The sequence below is a fragment of the Tauraco erythrolophus genome, chromosome 19 (assembly GCF_009769465.1).
Source record: "Tauraco erythrolophus isolate bTauEry1 chromosome 19, bTauEry1.pri, whole genome shotgun sequence".
Classification (NCBI taxonomy): Eukaryota; Metazoa; Chordata; class Aves; order Musophagiformes; family Musophagidae; genus Tauraco; species Tauraco erythrolophus.
The window spans coordinates 8498407-8513574 of NC_141483.1; the positions used below are offsets into that span (position 1 = coordinate 8498407).

General features: G+C 42.8%; 1 protein-coding gene across 1 annotated transcript in view; it reads right to left on the bottom strand.

Annotated features, from left to right (window-relative positions):
- Window positions 1-15168, bottom strand: part of FBRSL1 (fibrosin like 1) — a 399203-nt gene that overhangs the window by 288116 nt on the left and 95919 nt on the right. The window contains 1 exon segment of the mRNA XM_086623316.1: window positions 4488-4523. Within this exon segment, the coding sequence (XP_086479442.1) occupies window positions 4488-4523 (36 nt within the window).

Genomic DNA, 15168 nt, shown 5'->3' on the forward strand with positions numbered 1-15168 from the left:
CATCACTAGCAACTGAAAAGCCAGTCCCAAAAATCAGCAATATAATTTGAGAGAAATAGTCAGGAAGGAGCAGACTGGGATATAAGCAGGCTGTGCAGGAGGGCTCAGGGTGCTCAAAGTCTACCCAGTGCTTGCCTGTACCACCTCAGGTTCCAGTTTCATCCAGGTAACAAGATAATCGTTCTCCGGCTGTGTCACCAAGCAGAAGGAAAGAAGGTTGCAGATAGCACAGAGATGACTCGGTATGACCCAAGTGTCTCTGCAAGCCTTACGGTGTTTCGCACATTTCTTCCTATCCATGAGCTGCAGTCCGAATTATCTGAGGCGCTGGTCTCCGGCGCTCAACAAGGAAGATGTAAAATCAACAGAATTTGATAAGCTGCCAGGGATTTGACTGGGCTGCTAAGACTTCGATACTTTACAGAAGCTCAGAACAAAAATCAGCTGCTGCTGTTGCCAAGTGCATGTTACTGTTTTTATTTAAAAAAAAAAAAAAAGTCTTCCAAGAACAAATAAAACCAAAGATGCCTCATCCTCTTGTACTTTTGTTCCAAGGTACACTCAGACAGGTTGGTTCACTGGTTATCCATTTGCCATATGCTTTCAAGTTTATTCTTTTATTCCCTTTCACATTTCAGCCCCTTCCATTTCAGAAGAGGAACAGCTGCACAGATGCTCTATAAATAAACTACATAATTTATTGGAAGATGTTTTTCATTTATTTTTTCTAAGCTACCATGTATTCTCAGTTCTATCATTTTCCATGCTCTCTACAAAACTAAGCCAAGTTCAACTGGACCTTCGAGTTGTCTATATGATGTGCTCAGCCTTATAAACAATTGCAACTTTTCAGCCATTAATAACAAACTACGTACTGACTTCATGTTCCTTGTAACTACTTACTATGTTAGGTCCTAAATTGACTTAACTATCAGAAATAAATTTGAAAAACGGTCCACAGGATGGATACATATCAGTGATACACAGAAACCTGAATACACAGCTAATTTCTAGTTCTCTGCATATTTTTCAACAAATCAGTGCATTTTCAGGTAGACAGGCCTCTCATCCTGTTACCAAAAGAAAATCTGTTTTGTCTGCTCAGAAGACAGAAGGACCTTTCTGACTAAAATCACTGATCTCATTTGTGTGTGCAGGAAGTGTGACAAATGGCTAGAGCAGTTTTTCACACATATGTAACCATCAAGTCATAAAAGGAGTAAGATACTAACCTCCATAAACAAACTAGCCTTCTATTCTTCAGCACAGCGGAAGTATACGTTTAATAAGATAAGGATATGAAACACATGCTCCTGATGAGATAAGGAGCTTGCAGAAACAGTACAGACATAGATATGTCTCATGTTATCCAAGTAAAACTAAATACCATTCAAACTTTATTTTGGGAAATAGATGTATAAGAAATTTTGTCTGCGATATCTACAGCTAGACTGTGAAACTATGTGCCAAGTCACTGTTAACGCTGTTTTTGAGGCTACAATTTAAATCTAGGTGCAGCTGAAGTTAACCAGAGGTTATGTGGTAACTTCAATGAGACCAGAATTTCACGGAGTTATTTCAAGCATGGTCCTTAATTTAGGCACTTAATGTTCCATGGGAAGCCTGAAGTCAATGAAGCTGCTGGAATATTCAACACTCAGGAGTTATTATTTGGACAATTGCATTTAGTTTTCTTCTTAACTCTAGCTCCAGAGTCTGTACCTTAAACACGAGCGATTAGCTGAGGTTTTCAATATCAGCCCTCCCTGACTGCACAGACAGGCCTTGCTTGCCTTCCCTCTGCAGCCCAGCTGGACGACCTGAATTTTGGATTGACGTTTGTTCATACAAGATTACTACTACAGGTTTTAAGTCCTCTTTTTGCAAGTACACATTTCCTTAAATATGCATTTTCTACAAATGTTTCTGAAACAAACATCTCTGCAAGGATGGCTGAAGCAAGTGAATGGCGAAGCGTGCAGTTTCAAAACCAGCTAATTAAAAACGAAAACGCACAAAATAGTTTGTGGTATTTCAACAGCTGCTTATGAAACCCAGTACAAGAACTTCACTGAGTAACGCTATATATCATCATTCCGCAAGTGACAGTCTTCCACAACAGAAGCCGTGCACAGATATCAGGAGGAGCACTCAAGACAAGAACCGTGTCTCCATCGCGCCTCCTGCTAGCACTACTTTTTATCATGCTTTCATCATGTCTGGCAAACAACTTATTTGATATAAACAGGGGTAGAGCCAAAATACTGACTTAGTGTTTCATATACAGCTGCCTTCATGAGAACATGAAAACTGTTACAAGATATTATGGACAATCCCTGGTTTGGGGCCAGTTGTCTTGAACCGGTGGTTTGAACATCTCTCTGCCACTTGGGAGAATCAGCTTCCAATGCAGGCTTGGGCCAGCGAGGTCTGGCAGAACTGGAAGTGATAGTCTCTGCCTTATGTTAAATCAATTTAGAGCAGCATCAGAGTCTTAGGGAACGGTCAGCCTCAACAGCTGGTACATGGTGAGGCAGAAGGCAGTTTAATAGGGAAAATGACAACCATAAGGAAAAGCAACCCCAGCTCACAATACTCATGACCTCAAAATACTGTCTTGGCATGCAGAAAGCTCTCACCTCCCTTGAGAAGTTATGGGTTGGCTAAATAAAAGAACCTTGTCCCCACACATGCACAGAGAAGTAGCTAGAAATCTTCTCAAAATCATTTTTGTGAGAGACAAAAGTAAATTTCTTAACAGTCAGCAATGGAGGAAAACAGTCCTATGATTTATTGGCCTTGAGACTCTAAAAAGAATTCTTTGGCCTTTTTCCATTAAGATTTCGCAACCCATGTTATAGCCAGTGGGAAATTGTTTAATTCCCAAACCATGCCCTCAGTCATAAAATCTGTGAAGATGATTCATTATTATTTATATGGTGCCACAGGCATGCATGGCATTTTACAGACAAATAGAAGATACAGCAATCTGCCTTTAGAAGCTTAGGTGAATCCAGCTGTTCCTGTGTATGGGAAGCAGCACTCAACTGGTCTTAGGGCAAACATTCCTCATCACTCAATGAATTAAGTAATGATACTCACCTGGGATGCTGGAGAGATTTAGACAGGAGGATATTAAGGAGACATGTCATTACTGTCTAAAAATTTGTGACATTATTTCATTAAAATCTAAGACTTTTTGAGTCATATGTTATTTTGTAATGGCTTTATGCTTAAAATGTACTTGGTCTTGTATTTTGAATTTCTGATAATACGTATGATAGCATGCAACAGTGTCGCTGTGAAATCAGACCATAAACTCTGCACTGCCTAGCAATTTTTCCTGTGTGTGCACGGCACTGGGTAGGAGCTCACAGGTTCCATCACACAACTCTCAACATGCAACATAAATTATCAAAACAAAATAATTCACGTGATTACTGCAAAAAAAGATGGGGCCATTCACCTAGAAGGCAAAACCTTATCATGGCAGAGGTAGTGAAAATAGCAATTATCGTCAATAAAGGTAGGCAGGAATCATTAGTGGGACAGAAACATTCTTGTTCAGATTTACAGACAAGATTAGCATACAGCCTAATCCACAACCTTTGCACCAGCAATGAGGGTACACGAGACCTACTGGCTGAACAATCAGGGTATCGTAACAGACATCTACACACCATACATTCGTTATGCGAGCCAGATATTATGCAATTCCAGGAATTTTCATATTGACATTGCTAAGCCACTCACCCTCTCCTATTTCCTTATTAATATATACAATAAGGTCTATCTGCCTGCCTTTTGGACACCTGAGCAGCAAAGGCACTCAAAATTAGTTTTTATACCACCTCCACATGAAGAAACGTCATTATTGCACATACAAATAAGGTACATGTGAACAGAAATGGTGAAATGAACATCACTGTTACATTGCATACCCGTGCAGGCATGTCCTGGCCCTGTAACACCAGTCCTACAACACCGGTACCTATGGCCCTCCTGCAAAGAAAACACCAGCAATACCCTCCTCTGAAAACAAGGGAGCTTGTTTTAGAACTCGGAGCTTGTACATAAGAGAATATTGACTTTTTTTGTTCACACTGGTGAGGATTACAATTCTTCTTAAAAAGGAGTAATTTTGTCTTTGATTCTTATATTTAACACACAAATGAAAACCTATATAGGGGAGGGAGGAGAGGAGGGAAGTATCTTCCACCAGTGTTGAAAACTCTCCCCGCTCATGTCTTTTAATTCTCAGGAGGTGACTGTCTAGCTGAAATTCACTATAAAACAACAAACAGAACGCCTCCTTATAAGTAAAAAGTTAAATTGAAGAAGCTCCCAGACTCTTAATGTGCTCTCCTATGTCAGGGCTGTTTCTTACGTTCTGCATTTCTTTCATGTCAGTGGATATGCAATAGGTAGTGTAAACCTCTGCAATCAACATCAACAGAAGTGAAAGAATTAGCTGTAAAATGACTTACGGAGTAGCCTCTTCCTGAAAGCGATTGAGCAGAACTCTGTGGGAGGAAACAATATGCCACAGTAAGTAATGCAAGAGATTCTGTGTAATGTAAGATAAGAATCATTTTGCGATTCCCTCCCCCAGCCCAGTATTCCTTAGGGGAAAACTTCACAACCAGAGCGTCTCAAATGATCTTCTGACATTCGGCATGCTGCCACAGGAGTGACAGCGAAAGAGCGTTTGCAGGTGAGGGCTCTGGGGCTATTTCAGACAAGGCTTTCATAAACTAGAGCAGGGCTTCGACAGCACCTCCCAACTAAGGCAAAAGCTCTCAGCGTGGGATACACCTTCATAGCAGCAGAGCACGCATTGTGAGCCATCCCACGTCCGTAGGTAACGACAGCTTCCAAGGAGCACCACGCGTGTGTAAGGATGCTCTCCTGAATTAGGGCTGCACATTTTGCCTCATCGACTCCAACTTTCAGTCATGTAACCATATATCCCACTTTCCGTTCCCCTTCATGCATTTGTGAGCCCCCAGCCCCCATTGCTGCAGTATTACCGTATGACAGCTCTGTCTGAACCAACAATAGCAGCAAAGCACTAATTTATCATCTCTCAGAGCTTTAATAAGCATTCTGTCCTTTTCGAATATGTTAAATTACATTGTTTACTCCTGCTCTTCATTTCAGCTCCTCCTGCTCCTTTCTCTACCACATCCTTACCTCTTTCACAGGCTGCCAAATCATTTGGTTCTTTTCCTTTTCATTACACCATCTCCAGTCACTTGGATCCCTTTCCCCTCTCTACGACCCAAGACTGTCGAGCTGCTGTTTTTTGCTGGCAGTAGCAGCTAAATGAATTCCACCTCTATCTCCAGCTGCTGCTATATGCCTTCTTTTCAGAAATTAAAAAGAAGCCGGGAACAGTGGTGGCATATGACACCACATGACCCAGCAAGTGCTCTGCAGGCCAATTTCCAAGTGTGATTTATAATCACGATGCCCTTGCTATGTGATTTTATTAAACAAGATTCAGGCAGTCTTAGCGGTCCCATTTCCAAGACTGATGTTCTAGTGGGTACCAAAGCCTGAACAAAAATATCGAATTGTTGCAGGCTGATCTTGAGGTTTGTTTGTCTTTTTGCAGCAGCGCCAGAAGTTAACATGTTACTAAATCACCACAACAGCAAATACCCCCCAAGAGATTGATGCAAACTGATTGCAGGCTACTGCAAATACTGGTAATTTTCCACCAGTAAGATAACAGTTCCTTCGTACTACCAGTTTGCAAACCTTTTGATCAGAAGATACCGAGATTCACATAGAAACCCTTCCAGACTCCTACACTCAATGGAAGACCCGATTGTCTTGTCATTCTGCCCACGGACGCTTTGTGCCAATGTCTCGCAACTGCCCTAGACCTCAGAGAAGCAATTTGCCAGCCAAGTGCCCATGGAGGAAAGTTTTCAAAGCGAGTAAGAGACAACAGCAAAGCCCCACAATTGAGTGAGTGTGCTGCTGGAGGAAGGAGGGCTCCCCGTTAACCTCTCACCAGCTGGCCCAGGAACCAGGGTGCCAGAAGGAAGGAAAGCTGCGGCACAGCTCTTCACAGGTCTTACACACAGGTTGGCAGCCAGTCCCTATCCCCAGCGCCCAACGCCTGCACCTCTGTCCTGCTGTAGCTCAGGAGACCTCTGTTCTGCAGGAAAAGGACAGCTTTCACAGCGGAGTCTGGGACAGCGATACAAACTGCAAACAGCTTTTAACTTTCCACCTTTTGCATACTGCACATTGATTTGGCCTCTGCCTTCAAACACTACAAAAAGTAGAGTTATTTATAAACCTCCTTAATGTAAACTGCCCAGAAATAAAGCTACAGAATGTTGAAATGAAAGACAGTAATGTTTATCTTTTTTTGAGAAACTAAGACAAACCTGTCCCTCCCTCTAAACGCACTTTTTAAAAAATGAAACAACTCATGGAATTCAGCCTTGTATAGAAAAAAGGTTAATAATAATACCCTGCTATCTACATAAGTATGTTGAACAGCTGAACACAATTATCTGTTCTGACACTTTGGATAGCTTGATCAGACAGTTCACCTCAAATACACATAGAAATGAGGAGAGGGCAAATGACCCGCTTGGAGAGGCAGGAGGAGGAAAGGAGAAAGGGTGGCAGTTCTCACTCTCCCCATCTCCCACCCCCATCAACTTAGATTTAACAAAGATTGACAAGGTCTAACAAATTGGAAATAATAATTGAATACAGAAACAAGAGGTTTCATTAGAAGCTTCTCTCTAGGGAAACAGTCTCTCAGAGCTTTTTCATTTTAACACTTACTTTCAATCTTTGAGTATATTTTCCTGGGATGGAGGAGACCCTTGGACAACAAACTCAAATGTACTAACAACAGACCTGCTTTTCTTAGATGACTTTCAGGCATCCCAAGCCGTCCAAGAACCCCAGGAATCTGCAGACCACTGATTTAAAATCATTGAGTAGAAAACAATAAAAACAGTTGCTGAATAAAGTGTTACATCAGAAATAATTAAAACTGAATGGCAATTTACTCTGGTATTTTTCACATCTAACAACTTCTTTCTCCCTTACAAGTTCTAACATTAAATTTCCTGGAAGTCATGGGGGAAAAAAGGGTGTTGTTTCCCCCTCCCACCTCAGAATTTTTATTGCATGTATAAAATTAGTAACTGGTGAATACTTTGGATTCAACTCGTAAAATTCTTTCCAACAACTAGGTTTATGCACAGCCATGTCCCACACTCTCCCGAGCTGTTTGCGTGCATTTTTCCGCACATCTAACAAACCGCTATTGCTTTCTTGGTTCGCTGGGAACACTGCGGGCTCTTTAGGAGGATCCATACCAAACTGCCATATGTAGAAACTTTGAAAGCCCCAGCTAGTATCAGCTACGAGCGCCAGTGCAGAACAGTTTGCGTGCAACTGTGATGGATGTTCCTAAAGAAAAAAAACCTTTGGGGGTTGATATAAACATAGCTCAATCCATATGTGTCTGTATCAAGATCAAATAAAGAGAAAAGTAATCAATAATGGCTGTAAATATAAGAAATCTTAGTGGAAGTTTAACTTGGCATCTCCCAAAGTTGAAGAAACCTCCTTTGACTATGAATGAGTGCTTGTCTGGCAAGAGCAGTTACTGGGGCAAACCTTCTGCTGGAATGACTTACAGAGGCTCTTACCTACAGGATAGGAGCACTTAGATGAAGGGCTATCATCAAATTCTTATTCTCAGAATAGTCTATTAGCTATTTTGGTCAATTTTCTCCTCGTCTGAAGGCATCTCAAGCAGCAGGGTACGATGGTCACCGCAGTACCCAGCTAGTCACATTCATGTTAGTGCTGCACTTGACCAGCACAGCACCTGCCTGGTACCTTTGTTCACCTGAGACCAAAACTCAAACCAGCTCTTCCTGCTTCAATCCTGGCACCCCAGCAGGCTCAGTTCTGGCCTTCAAACACTGCCCAAAGCAAGCACCGCAGGCAGGAAAGATGTAGCCAAACACACAATTGAATTGTGACCTCCACATGGCCAACTCCATCCAGATGCAGGAACTGCTGCTGTATCACGTCTTCCCAAAAGCCTCCACGTCTGCAAAAACCAACACTGCAGAAGAAGTGGGAGGTGGGGAGAAGGATGTGCCCACACAACCCAAGTGCTGCCCACTCAGAGCTGGCAGGGGCCAGCAGGCACAGTGTGCCAGCCGTTCGGTGAAGCCACTGCAGCAGACGCATCCATGTGGAGCTTCCAGACGCTGCTCCTGTTGGCTGCAGCTGCCACACAAAGCAGTCCCAAGCAGAAACCTGGGGAGGGCAGAGGTCCTCTCTGCCTGGCTTGAGCACTGGCTTTTGTGTGTCTCATGCCTCTCTCAGCACTGTCTGGAATACCCTGGGTTTCTAAGGGAGACTGTTACTAGTTAGGGGCAAAATGAGTGTGGTCTGTGTGTTTAATGATGCCTAAGTGGAACTACAGTGCAAGATGGCATTTGTGCATAAAGATAAATGGCATATAATATTTTGCAGATGATGTGCTCTTTTACGACTAAAGATTTTTGGTTCCTTTAAGCCCAAGGTTAAAAACAAAACCAGACACCACAGACAAGACATTTCAGTTATGTCACAGAGTGAATTATTCCTACCCCGGGATAGCTCTTGTGTTAATTACACTGGATATAAAAAAATACACCTTTCTGGCAGCAAAGACAAAATCTTACTGTTGAAAGACTCTACTACCCCCCCACCGATGTCCTTGAGAGTTTGAATTACACTGTAATCTGCAATTGTATTTAAAAGATTTCTTCCTTTATCCCTGATAAACACCATGATTGCAATTTAGAAAAGAAAATAATGACAAAATCTCACCAATAACCTTCAGCAGGTTTTCCAAGATCACCTATTAAACTGACAGGAAAAATTATTTCCCTTGTATAAATAAAAACATGGCCTTCCACTATTCTCACGATGCAAAAGAAATCAAGATGCCCTCTGTTCAGTTTGTTAAAGCCACTGGGTAATTTATTGAACTGGAAAGACAGTAGGAAGGGCTTTAAAATGCAGTAATAATCAAGGTAATAGGGCACCTCAAGCCAATTCCCCACTCTCAACAGGTCAGGCAGGTTTCAACTTGGATCTTTTGTATTCTTGATACACGAACTAACTATAAGGGGATTAGATAAAAGCAGGTGATGGCAGAACAACCACAAAATTAGCTCTTTTTTTTAATACTCGTTTCCCTCCTCTTGCCTAAAAGATCTAAATTAACAAATTCCAGAAATGTCAATACTTCATTCCAGCTTTTCTGAAACGTGTCACTTTTGTAGGCTGAAACCAAAAGTATATCAAGTACCTCCAAGTCGGCTGTTTTGGGCAAATAAATATTCCTATGCGGGCACAGGACAGTCCTCAAAAAGAGCCTTCTAGCACTATTATTAACACCAATCCCATGTTAGTGTGGAAACTGAGGCAGAGAAAGACTTAGATATGCCCAGTGACACCTGAGTAGCCCCCAGCAGAGGAGGGAACTGAGGCAGACTTCCCAGCTCCTATTTCGTGCCTAACCTTGCTTGCCGAATCACAGCCCCAAACTTATCATGCGGCCTAAAGCTGCCAGACTGATTTGCTTGATTTGCACTCAGCAGAGTTAATCAATAATACCGAGAGCGCTAATTTTTAATTATGTTTTATGGCATTTGTTCAGGATGAAAACTCACTCGGCTGTACTTGTCTTCCACTGTTTCTCAGTTACCCCAGCTCTGCAGTCAGACAGGACTGAGGCACAAGGGAGCGTGTGCGTTTACATGTCCACTGGTCCCTTTATAGAACATTCAACAACGGCATATTCGTTCAGCTTTGGATACTGGAGAAATCTAGCACTTCCTCTCCAAGTAAGTGCCTTATAAAATTCAAATGTCTTGGAATGAGAAGAGTGAGTGGGGAGGAGGGCAAAAAGAGCCAAGGGCAAAAGATATTCCAGACCTTAACATGACGTCTCTTAACGCAATTAATTGCCATAGTCACACTCTAGTCTGTTGATACAATGAGTTCAATTGATTTAGCAAAGGTCACAGAGTGCGTCTGATGTTCACTTAGATTAGAAACCAGGACCTGACAAGATAACCACAATACATGATGAATGATTTTGGATGTCATGCAAAACTTAAATGCGTTCCTTTTTTAATTCACTTATTTTATTATGTTGGATAAACAAAGAGGGTCATGCTTGGAAATAGTGCAAAACGAGTTCAATAAGATATCAAACTACACAAAATCTAAACATCTGTAACTGGCCTGATGAGCTACAGAACAGGTTCCAACCAAGACACTCAGATTCCTACGATGGCCATAGACAGCACAAGGAAAGACAGCTGCTGACCAGGAATGAACGAACCACATACAGTAGGCCAGGAACAATATGCAAAGACCTCATCTTTCCGAAACGCATGGAACATGCGTGAGTGCTGCTCCCATTCAAACCATCACCTCTAGGCCAACTTCACAAAACCTTCTCCAGACTTTCTTCCTTCCTAGCTATGCTTCACTACCTGAAGCTTCATGCAAGTCATTACAACTCTGCTCATCATTTCTGCTGCAGCAGTTTTCATGCAAGCATTTGGTATTTTGAGGGAGACAAAGACAAAAGTAGACATCACGCTGAAGGGACATGAATTTTTGCCTCCAGAAGAACATGGCTTGAAAGCTTTCATAATCCTTGCACATATAGTCAAACCAGTTTCCCAAGACTCATGGTTTGAGGAAGGGTTCTTAAAACTGTTCTGTTGCTACCTTTATTTCACTAAGCTCTATGATGCTCTTATTCCACTCTTCAAACTGGGGATCACATTCGAGTGTGTTATACATGGGGAACAACGGACAGCATGTGCCACAAAGACTTTGCAGTCCACAAGTTGCTCTCCTCCTAGGCCTTCCAAAAAACTCCTTCAATGCACTCAGTAGTGTCCCTGGCTATTGCACTGAGGTGTTCTGGCCTGAGACATGCCAAGCTCTGCGGTACCACGACCACCGTGCCCGGAGCCAAGATCAGGCGTCCCACATGTGCCAAAGTTTGCCAAGTGGATAAATACGGACCCGTGGTGCGACTGTGGTCCAATTCTCACTTCAGAGGCTCATTTGATCATGCATCTGGCAAGGTTCTTCCGCCTGAGGCACACGTAACGGACCTGCAGCTTTGTACCCTGCTGCTGCTTTAATCCCTTTGCCCCAGGAGGGGAATGTGGTACAGAAGGTAGGAGGGAAGGGGGAGATAGTGCCTCTGATGGCACACAAAGAAAAGCAGATCACAGTGAACTGTTTGAATTCGAAATCACAGAAGTTATTTTGTATTCGTCTACCAGAGAGAGAATTTTATATCTAGTCTATACAATATGCTAAACACTTATCAAAGAACATTTAGAGACAGGAAAAATCTCTGCATTTCCTAAAAGACTGCTTTTCCTTTATGTTGTTTAAAGAAAAACAAACAAACACATGAGGATAGGATGATGGGAAATTAGAAAAGAGCCTGGGGGATGGGGGATGAGAGGAAAAAGCTCTGAACAACTTAGTAGCAGCACTTGCTGGTTTTATGCACAGCTGAAGTCAATCCCTTGAAAAGGGGAGTTTTGACTCTTAAGTGGCCAGCACCTCTTGCAACATATTTCCTAATCAGTGAGTATTTATGGTCGATATTTTATATTTCCAATTTCCCCCTAAGGGCTCGTGAGAAAGCAGCGCACCTGCCAACCTTTTCAGCTGGGCCAATAATTGCCAATTTGCTCTTTGCCTTAGTATATCACTCAATTTAGCCCTGGCTGTGCCCTGCATACATCCTCATTCATCTCTGTGCCCCCATGACAATTAGAGTGTTAGCTTCAGCTAACTAGGGCAACTATTCTACTAGGGTTGGAAGACAATTATTAGTCTATTTTCCCATCTTGTGGCAACAAAATTGAGAATCCATGACAATTACATTCAGCAATTCTGCACTCTGCTGCCTGCTCCCCCTCCTTGCCCCCACCTTCCGAATATTTCAAATTATCACAGCTCTACTACCACATTCAAATTTTCCATGTTCACAGGGAGTGAGGCTTCTATTTAAATGATAATGAGGGACGATCCATTCAATTTAGTGAGGGAGAAAATCCATTAAAAAGCAGGCAGTTCTTAAGCTGATGGGTCAAGAAAAAGATAAAAACCTTCTTTTAAAGCCATTATACAAGGCTCTGTGTGGATTTTTGGACTGTTTGGGACATCAGAAAAGATTAGGACAATTATGGAACATGGGGAAAAACCAAAACAAAATGCCTCAGCGTTCCACTTTTACTTGGGTCAACACAACAAAATAGCAATATGGCTTATCTGGCTCTTAATTCTCTGGCAACTTCCAATTACCTCACTATGAAAGACAGCAGAGGAAAATCCCATTTTGGAAAAAAGCTGTTGACTCCACGTTGGTTGTAGAAGACCTGAGAGTACGTGTGTAATAGGGATGTCAGCTTTGTAGTGGATTTTAAGGGAATTTTACATCAACACTGGGAACATAAACAAGTGGCAAATTCCCATCCCCTCTCCCCCATACCACACCATCTGCTGTGCAAACCTGGCCTAAAATGTCTGTTTTTCTGCTCTGAAGTTTCATCATCCCAAAGAAGAGACCAGCCTCAACAAATCAAACCTCTGTAGCCAGAGATGATTTCACTAGATCATAATAGGCATTTTTTTCCCCAATGACCCATAATAAATGGCAGTCAGCGTAATGTCTGGAAAGACGTATTGTACAAAACAGACAATTGCTGTCTTACTATGAAGTTGTAGTGCTCTCTCCCCACAGAAGTTTCATTGTGGCAAAGAAGCAGCAAAACGGTCTGGGTTTTGTTGCGGACAGACTGATGGCTGCATGTGTGTGTGCAAGACACAATCAATCATTTGCTTCAGTTTTCTTTAGAGTGGAATTATTTCACGACAGACCAGGCCACCTCTTGACTTCATGGGCCATTAGAGACTAATGACATGCATTAATGTAAATAAAGAACAACTTGCTGGCATCCCATTGAACAAGTCATCTCAAGAAACAAAACACACAGAGGAGCTAAGCAGTTCATAATAGCGCTTTCTAAATGGAGACCGACAATGAAGCTGGAGGGAGGACTCCAGTGCCCCCAAGGTGGTAACTCCGAATGCTACAGCCGACACTTTCATACACATATTTCCCACCACACCTGCTGTGAGCTGCCGTATAGCAGCCAAACCTGCCACCTCCCGCCTCATTTACTCCATTGTTCACCCAAGCTAATGGGGAAAGATGGGAGGGAAAGGCAACATGAAAAACAGTCCTGAAGGCCAAACACACCAAGAAACAGCAGGAGAGCTACTCGGGGGAGAGCGAGAAACAGCCCAGGTGCCTCCTGCCACAGACCATCCATCTGCAAGGACAGGCGGCCACACCAGCACGGCCGTGTGCTAGAGCCTTGATTTCTAACTGCTAACCACAAGGAAAAACCATACCTGCCTTCCCTTTACTTCCTTCCTGCCCTGTGGCTTTTTAATCCTCAGGGCCACATGGAAGGGGTTGCATCAGTTCTGCTGCACACCATCTATTTAAACAGCATGCTGGGAAACACAGCTTCAGAGCCGTACAAGGACCAGGCACGGCTGGACAGAAAACCCTGCAGGAATCGACACTCCGTAGCACATCGTCGTCTCCTCTCCCCTTCCCTGCTCCCTCTCGACAAAAGGAAAAAGTCTGCCGCCTTATTCCTTTGCACGCAAATGGGGAAAACCACCCGATTGCACCCGCGGGACTTTCTGACAGTCACTAAATAGACCAGAGAACATTTACTAGTACGCGAGGAAGCGTTATACGTAATTAAAGCTAAATTGCACTCGTGAAATAATGAACGAAGAGCATTCTGTGATTCACGAACCTTACTTTTCAAACTGTTTAATTACTAATTTGAAAGATTCTCATTTGCAGTGGGTTGCCAGGTCACAAGAGCAGCTGCAGCAAAGCTCTGAAGTGTGCCCTGGCCTTCAGGCACTGCCCAAACGTCCCCAATGACTAAAAAAGGATGGAATGCCTATTTCCCACTGAATTTCAGTAGGAGCTAAACTAGTTTTAAAGATTTTGCAGGAATCAGGTACTCAGACTCAATTCCTGCAGGCTCAGCCTGCAACTTTGGGGGCAAAGGGAAAGGAGGAGTGAAAAACTGGAAGTGCATTGACTTAACAAGAAAAGTCTCCAAGACCACTTGACGCTTTGACCTAAGCTAATGGCTTAGTCGGAATATGTTATTCCTCTCCCGCAGCCCCACGGCACAGAACAGCAACGCTACCAGGCACCCCTGCTCACGTACCTGTCAAGCGTGGCCAAGGGGAGGGGAAGGAGAGCATCGCATAAAAATATGCATATATAGAATTACGATCATTACTGACTAATACCACAGCCAAAGACACCTCACAGCAAGGAGATTTGTCCAAAGGCCTCCCCCCGCTGACTTGCCCCACCGTGGCGCGAGGGTTTGCAATCCTGGAAGCAGATCACAGGACACGTTATTTTTCTCTTCCTCCCGCTGCGTTGGCTGTTTACAGCGCCCCATTCACACTCCAAACATGTAGAGAGAATTTTCCCCCGTCACATTTCCCTGTCAGAGCTGTCAAGCTGAATCCCGCTTTAATCTGCCAAAAGCACTTTTCTGCTGACATTTTTAATAAATACTTTCAGCTTTTAAACACATTTGTGGGAGCCATTTTTTCCCCCTTTTTCTCCCTTCTCCTCCTGTAGAATGGGCTCTGAAAGCCTTAATAGCAAATACATTACACTTATCAAAGGCTTTCCCCCCTCTCTTCCTTTTGCATCCTGAAGCGGAGGTAGTGTTTTCAATTTTAAAGCTAAATTAACTGTCCAATTGAATTTAGCTGGTGTGAGCCGTTTTCTGTGACAGGTTTTAGTTATGAAGCATATTTTACATTAATAGAACTCAACATGAAAACCACTCGCTCTGGGATTTCTGTGGCTTGCCATTGAAATGGCAAATTTAATATTTCAGACATGCTCGTGCCAGCGTTTGATTATTGTTCTTCATTTAAATCTCTCCTAACGGGAAAGGTCCTAATTAGTAAAAAATCATGTTTTAATGAAGGCGAAATGCTAATTGCTAACACAAA